This window comes from Formica exsecta, unplaced genomic scaffold (assembly GCF_003651465.1).
Source record: "Formica exsecta isolate Colony F162 unplaced genomic scaffold, ASM365146v1 scaffold550, whole genome shotgun sequence".
Lineage (NCBI taxonomy): Eukaryota > Metazoa > Arthropoda > Insecta > Hymenoptera > Formicidae > Formica > Formica exsecta.
Genome location: NW_021852745.1, coordinates 269,613 through 277,656, shown reverse-complemented (window position 1 = coordinate 277,656; position 8,044 = coordinate 269,613). Strand labels below are relative to the sequence as shown.

Genomic DNA, 8,044 nt, shown 5'->3' with positions numbered 1-8,044 from the left:
CCCTCTCTCTCTCTCTGCAGTGGAGAAGACGTGTCGATACATATATAACAATAAATGACACGAAATTAATATCTGCTTCGACAAATAGCAATCGCTTATGAATCGTTAGTTATTAATTATTATAGAGATCGAGTTTCAGATATCTTTTAATAATTTTCGCGATCGCGTATAACAAGATACATATTATAACGACACATGGAGTTGTTGCCTACTCGCTGTCACTGTATGAATGACAACAAAGTGAGACATTCCATACACAAAACAATAGCGCTATATATGCCGCATACCGACACGTGTCTTTGTTTACTTATGTGGCGGCATGATCGTGCGGTGTAATGGGACGTACATATACACATATTCTCTCTCTCTCTCCCCTTCCTCTCCCATTCCCCTCTCCCTCCCACCCGTTCTCCTTCCTTAACTACCTATCTCTCCATCCCTTTCCCTCTCTCGCCCCCCCTCTCTCTCTCCCCCTCTCACTCTCTCCCTCTCTCCCTTCCTCTCTCTGCAGTGAAGAAGACGTGTCAAACATCGCTCCGCACAAGTAATAACTTTTAAACGGTTAAATAGTTACGAGGAGTGATAGAAAGTTATGCAAGTCATAGCGGCATAGACCGGCATTAACCATGAGTGTTATCTAGCCGGGATATGCTGATTTATGGGCGTGAGAAGTGCATTTCCTGTCTGGGACACCAAAGTTTCACACGACAGGTAGACATTAAAGATGGACACAAAAGTGCTAACGTGTGACAGTGGAACAGAGATGACTGATCGCTTACGCTGATATTAGCGGTTTCGGTCGATAATTATCGGCATGGACGATGAATATGCCGAATATCGATGCTCGGCATGTAAAAAGACAATAAAAAATCAGATGGTGACATGCAAGTCTTGCTATCAGGTAAATCGTATTAAGCTGTTTTACCATCCAGGATGTGTAAGCAAACATAGGATTTACGATAGAAATCAAGAATTGGTATCGTGTTCTGGCCCATTTGACAGATTTACAATTGAAAGTGAAGCAGATATGAAGAAGGCATCGGCAGTGCCGGGGGCAGCAGAGATAGGCTAGGATCTACAGGATCTATAGGTTCGTTTACGACGCCAAGTAGTGGAAATAAAATATCAGGAGCGAGTGGATCATCGACTATTGACGTAAAAATAAATCGGCTGGTAAAAATTGTAAAAGAAATAAAAGATGAAACAACATGTAAGAAGGAAATTAAAATGATGGTCAAGGAAATAGTTCGAGAAGAATTGGAAAATGTTAAGCAGGAACTGCTAGAAGAGTTGAGAAGAATGATACAGGGGGAAGTATGTGGATCAACAGGAGAAATACAAAGGAGCTATAGTGAAGCGGTTAAAGAGAAAAAAAAGAGAATGTTATAATTATCAAACCCAAGATTAAACAGGAGAGTGAAGTTACAAAAAAATTGATAAAAGAAAATGTAGATATCAAAAACATGACGATGGGAATAACGAAGCTAAAAAAAGGAAGCAAGGGAACAGTGATCATGGGTTGTAAAACTGGAGAAGAAATGAAAACGTTGAAAGCCACAGTGCAGGACAAACTAGGAGAAAATTTCAAAGTTACGGAATCACCGCAGATAACGCCCAAAATAAAAATTATCAATGTCAGCGAAGAAGAAATGAGATTGGATGATGATGACTTAATAACTACAATCAAGAAGCAGAATAGAATTGATGCAATAAATGATGGATTCCAAATGCGAATAGTGAAGAAAATAGTTAAAGAAAAAAGAAATGATAATAATCAACTTAGAAGAAGAGAAAAAGAAGAAGGTTCGATAATAATTGAAGTAGATGAAGAAACGCATGAATTGATGTTGAAAAAAGAGAAACTAAATGTAGGATGGAGAAAATGTCCTATATTCAATCACATTAATGTTAAAAGATGCTTTAAATGCTGGGGATACTATCATATTGCAAAAAAATTGTACGCGAGATGAAACATGCCACAAATGTGCGGGAAATCATAAAGCGATTGAATGCACTGCAACAAAGAAAAAATGTGTAAATTGTATGTTTAAAATTCGAACATACAACCTGAAGATAAGTGATGAACACGACGCCCTTAGCCCAGAATGTCCAACATTTAAAAGGGCGATACAAGAGGAGAAGAGGAGAGCCGGCTGGGAAGATGCGAAATAGCAACTACAGAAGGAAGCGGAAATAATATTGTATACAAACGCGCAAAGTTTGATGGCGCATAAAGATGAGATACAACATCAGATTATGAAGAAAATAAATCCGGCATTCGTAGCGTTATCAGAGACAAGATTGACTGCTGAAATTGAAGACAGTAAAGTGAACGTACCAGGTTATAGTATAATTAGATGCGATGCTGAAAATAGAAATACAGGAGGGGTTGTTTTATATATAAGGGATGATGTTAAATATGAAATAGTATTAGTAAAAAAATTAGAATCGAATTGTTGGTGTGCTGCGATTGAGGTGAAAGAAAAATTGTATAGAGGAATAATAATGGTAATATATCATTCACCGAGTGCATCGCATGGTGATTTCGTGAGATTTCTGGAGGATATAATAGAAGAGTTAATAATACGGGGAGAATGTATGATAATAGGAGACTTTAATATAGATATTATGTTAGATTCGTTTTATACAAGGAAGTTACAAACGACAATGTTGAGCTTAGGCATGAAACAATATGTAAATAAACCGACGAGAATTACGAAAGATAGTAAAACAATTATAGATTTAATTTTTGCTAATAATAAAATAGAAATGCAGGTAATGCATGAACCTAAAATAACGGACCACTAGGAGAAAATTTCAAAGTTACGGAATCACCGCAGATGAAGCCCAAAATAAAAATTATCAATGTCAGCGAAGAAGAAATGAGGTTGGATGATGATGACTTAATAACTACAATCAAGAAGCAGAATAGAATTGATGCAATAAATGATGGATTCCAAATGCGAATAGTGAAGAAAATAGTTAAAGAAATGATAATAATCAACATAGAAGAAGAGAAAAAGAAGAAGGTTGGATAATGATTGAAGTAGATGAAGAAACGCATAAATTGATGTTGAAAAAAGAGAAACTAAATGTAGGATGGAGAAAATGTCCTATATTCAATCACATTAATGTTAAAAGATGCTTTAAATGCTGGGGATACTATCATATGGCAAAAAATTGTACGCGAGATGAAACATGCCACAAATGTGCGGGAAATCATAAAGCGATTGAATGTACGGCAACAAAGAAAAAATGTGTAAATTGTATGTTTAAAATTCGAACATACAACCTGAAGATAAGTGATGAACACGACGCCCTTAGCCCAGAATGTCCAACATTTAAAAGGGCGATACAAGAGGAGAAGAGGAGAGCCGGCTGGGAAGATGCGAAATAGCAACTACAGAAGACAGCGGCAATATTATTGTATACAAACGCGCAAAGTTTGATGGCGCATAAAGATGAGATACAACATCAGATTATGAAGAAAATAAATCCGGCATTCATAGCGTTATCAGAGACAAGATTGACTGCTGAAATTGAAGACAGTAAAGTGAACGTACCAGGTTATAGTATAATTAGATGCGATGCTGAAAATAGAAATACAGGAGGGGTTGTTTTATATATAAGGGATGATGTTAAATATGAAATAGTATTAGTAAAAAAATTAGAATCGAATTGTTGGTGTGCTGCGATTGAGGTGAAAGAAAAATTGTATAGAGGAATAATAATGGTAATATATCATTCACCGAGTGCATCGCATGGTGATTTCGTGAGATTTCTGGAGGATATAATAGAAGAGTTAATAATACGGGGAGAATGTATGATAATAGGAGACTTTAATATAGATATTATGTTAGATTCGTTTTATACAAGGAAGTTACAAACGACAATGTTGAGCTTAGGCATGAAACAATATGTAAATAAACCGACGAGAATTACGAAAGATAGTAAAACAATTATAGATTTAATTTTTGCTAATAATAAAATAGAAATGCAGGTAATGCATTCTCTCTCTCTCTCTCTCTCTCTCTCTCTCTCTCTCTCTCTCTGCAGTGGAGAAGACGTGTCAAACATCGCTCCGCAAAAGTAATAACTTTTAAACGGTTAAATAGTTACGGGGAGTGATAGAAAGTTATTCAAGTCATAGCGGCATAGACCGGCATTAGCCATGAGTGTTATCTAGCCGGGATATGCTGATTTGTGGGCGTGAGAAGTGCATTTCCTGTCTGGGACACCAAAGTCTCACACGACAGGTAGACATTAAAGGTGGACACAAAAGTGCTGACGTGTGACAGTGGAACAGAGGTGACTGATCGCTTACGCTGATATTAGCGGTTTCGGCCGATAATTATCGGCATGGACGATGAATATGCTGAATATCGATGCTCGGCATGTAAAAAGACAATAAAAAATCAGGTGGTGACATGCAAGTCTTGCTATCAGGTGAATTGTATTAAGCTGTTTTACCATCCAGGATGTGTAAGCAAGCATAGGATTTACGATAAAAATCAAGAATTGGTACCGTGTTCTGGCCCATTTGACAGATTTACAATTGAAAGTGAAGCAGATATGAAGAAGGCATCGGCAGTGGCCGGGGGCGGCAGGGACAGGCTAGGATCTACAGGATCTATAGGTTCGTTTACGACGCCAAGTAGTGGAAATAGATTATCAGGAGCGAGTGGATCATCGACTATTGACGTAAAAATAGATTGGCTTATAAAAATAGTGAAGGAAATAAAAGATGAAACAGCATGTAAGAAGGAAATTAAAATGATGGTCAAGGAAATAGTTCGAGAAGAATTGGGAAATGTTAAGCAGGAACTGCTAGAAGAGTTGAAAAGAATGATACAGGGAGAAGTATGTGGATCAACAGGAGGAATACAAAGGAGCTATAGTGAAGCGGTTAAAGAGAAAAAGAAAGAGAATGTTATAATTATCAAACCCAAGATTCAACAAGAGAGTGAAGTTACAAAAAAATTGATAAAAGAAAAGGTAGATATCAAAAACATGGCGATGGGAATAACGAAGCTAAAAAAAGGAAGCAAGGGGACAGTGATCATGGGTTGTGAAACTGGAGAAGAAATGAAAACGTTGAAAGCTACAGTGCAGGACAAACTAGGAGAAAATTTCAAAGTTACGGAATCACCGCAGATGAAGCCAAAAATAAAAATTATCAATGTCAGCGAAGAAGAAATGAGATTGGATGATGATGACTTAATAACTACAATCAAGAAGCAGAATAGAATTGATGCAATAAATGATGGATTCCAAATGCGAATAGTGAAGAAAATAGTTAAAGAAAAAAGAAATGATAATAATCAACTTAGAAGAAGAGAAAAAGAAGAAGGTTCGATAATAATTGAAGTAGATGAAGAAACGCATGAATTGATGTTGAAAAAGGAGAAACTAAATGTAGGATGGAGAAAATGTCCTATATTCAATCACATTAATGTTAAAAGATGCTTTAAATGCTGGGGATACTATCATATTGCAAAAAATTGTACGCGAGATGAAACATGCCACAAATGTGCGGGAAATCATAAAGCGATTGAATGTACGGCAACAAAGAAAAAATGTGTAAATTGTATGTTTAAAATTCGAACATACAACCTGAAGATAAGTGATGAACACGACGCCCTTAGCCCAGAATGTCCAACATTTAAAAGGGCGATACAAGAGGAGAAGAGGAGAGCCGGCTGGGAAGATGCGAAATAGCAACTACAGAAGGAAGCGGAAATAATATTGTATACAAACGCGCAAAGTTTGATGGCGCATAAAGATGAGATACAACATCAGATTATGAAGAAAATAAATCCGGCATTCATAGCGTTATCAGAGACAAGATTGACTGCTGAAATTGAAGACAGTGAAGTGAACGTACCAGGTTATAGCATAATTATATGCGATGCTGAAAATAGAAATACAGGAGGGGTTGTTTTATATATAAGGGATGATGTTAAATATGAAATAGTATTAGTAAAAAAAATTAGAATCGAATTGTTGGTGTGCTGCGATTGAGGTGAAAGAAAAATTGTATAGAGGAATAATAATGGTAATATATCATTCACCGAGTGCATCGCATGGTGATTTCGTGAGATTTCTGGAGGATATAATAGAAGAGTTAATAATACGGGGAGAATGTATGATAATAGGAGACTTTAATATAGATATTATGTTAGATTCGTTTTATACAAGGAAGTTACAAACGACAATGTTGAGCTTAGGCATGAAACAATATGTAAATAAACCGACGAAAATTACGAAAGGTAGTAAGACAAATATAGATTTAATATTCGCTAATAATAAAATAGAAGTGCAGGTAATGCATGAACCTAAAATAACATATCATGCGTGGCTAAAAGTGGAACTGAATGCGAATAAATTTGAAAATAAATACAGAGAACTTAGTGTTAGGAATTATAGAGAGTTTAATATAGATGAATTTATTAAATTAGTGGAAAATAAATTAGAGAAAAACCAAGATATGAATATCAGTGTGAGAGCGAAGAAATTTGTTGATAGTATAGTAAATGCGTTGGACGCCACAGCACCTAGAAAAAATTTTAAAATTCCGAGAATATGGGAAGGGAAAAAGTGGTTTTCGGATGAAATAAGAGAAGCAGCGGCTAAAAGGGATGAGGCATATAGGAAGGCATTGTATGCTGACACGGAACAAAATTGGTTGCAATTTAAAATTGAAAGAAATACAGTAGTTAAATTAATTAAGACAAAGAAGAAAGAATATTATGAAAATATGATAGATATTAATAAAGAAAATCCTACATCTATGTGGAAAACACAAAAAGAAATAATTAGAGGCGAACCAGGAGATAAGAGGGAAATAAAGAATATAGATTTTGAAATATTAGACGGCACTGAAAGATGCAGATAAATTTAATTTATATTATATACAAAGTATTAATAGTATAGTAAAATCTATAAATGGGAGTAAACCTGGGAGTGCGTATAAAAGAATTATTTATGTTGTTGAAAACGAGGGAATTATGGAAAATTTTGAAATGATTAGTGTAGAGCATTTATTATGCTGACACGGAACAAAATTGGTTGCAATTTAAAATTGAAAGAAATACAATAGTTAAATTAATTAGAACAAAGAAGAAAGCATATTATGAAAATATGATAAATCTTAATAAAGAAAATCCTACATCGATGTGGAAAACACTAAAAGAAATAATTAGAGGCGAAGGTGGTAAGAGGGAAGTAGAGCATATAGATTTTGAAATATTAGACAGCACTGAAGGATGCAATATAGCAGATAAATTTAATTTATATTATATACAAAGTATTAATAGTATAGTAAAATCTATAAATGGGAGTAAACCTGGGAGTGCGTATAAAAGAATTATTTATGTTATTGAAAACGAGGGAATTATGGAAAATTTTGAAATGATTAGTATAGAGCATTTACAGGAAATTGTTATGGGACTACCGAAAAAGAAAGGAACAGAGGAGGGAATAACTAGCGATATATTAAAGGCAGTATTTTGCGTAATAAAAGAGGAATTTGTTGATATAATAAATAATTCTTTGAAGAAAGGTTGCTGTCCAGAAGGTTGGAAAACGTCTATGATAATACCGATTCCAAAAATAAAGAAAGCTAGAAAAGCAAGTGAATTTAGGCCTATAAATCTTAAGCGAGCTTTTGAAACAATAGATAGAGAAAGATTATTAGACAAAATTATATCAATATGGATTTAGAGGAATAGTTATAGAATGGTTAAGATCATATTTAAAGGATAGAACACAGCAGGTTCAATTTAATAATAAATGGTCTAAATTAATGACCACAGAATATAGAGTACCACAAGGATCTGTATTAGGATCATTGTTATTTATAGTATACAGGGTTTGTCAAAAGTGTGGAAACCCCTAAATAATTTTTGTAAAAATGAAAATATCAAAAAACGGTAAAACACGTATTTTGATTTATCAAAAAAGCTACCCTATGACATGGATACCGATCATTTCCCACCCCCTGGTACGCGTGGGTAAGAGGGGGTTGAAAATTTTAAATTAGATT

At 34.9% G+C, this 8,044-nt stretch overlaps 2 protein-coding genes across 2 annotated transcripts; both read left to right on the top strand.

Moving 5' to 3' along the window:
- Nucleotides 1–3,428: 3,428 nt before the first annotated feature.
- Nucleotides 3,429–6,895, top strand: LOC115241994. Its single transcript, XM_029817992.1, has 2 exons — nt 3,429–3,961; nt 6,494–6,895. The coding sequence occupies exons 1-2, from the start codon at nt 3,449–3,451 to the stop codon at nt 6,893–6,895; spliced, it is 915 nt and encodes a 304-aa protein (XP_029673852.1). The 5' UTR covers nt 3,429–3,448.
- LOC115241983 lies at nt 4,014–6,246 on the top strand. Its single transcript, XM_029817982.1, has 2 exons — nt 4,014–4,868; nt 4,911–6,246. Exons 1-2 carry the CDS (start codon nt 4,360–4,362, stop codon nt 5,716–5,718), a joined length of 1,317 nt encoding a protein of 438 aa, XP_029673842.1. The 5' UTR covers nt 4,014–4,359; the 3' UTR covers nt 5,719–6,246.
- Nucleotides 6,896–8,044: the final 1,149 nt, after the last annotated feature.

Coding starts and splice junctions, on each gene's coding strand:
- LOC115241994 (XM_029817992.1), top strand. CDS start 3,449: ATGGCGCATAAAGATGAGATACAACATCAGATTATGAAGAAAATAAAT. Junction 3,962..6,493: donor CGAAAGATAGTAAAACAATT/ATAGATTTAATT, acceptor CAAGATATGAAT/ATCAGTGTGAGAGCGAAGAA.
- LOC115241983 (XM_029817982.1), top strand. CDS start 4,360: ATGGACGATGAATATGCTGAATATCGATGCTCGGCATGTAAAAAGACA. Junction 4,869..4,910: donor ATACAGGGAGAAGTATGTGG/ATCAACAGGAGG, acceptor TGAAGCGGTTAA/AGAGAAAAAGAAAGAGAATG.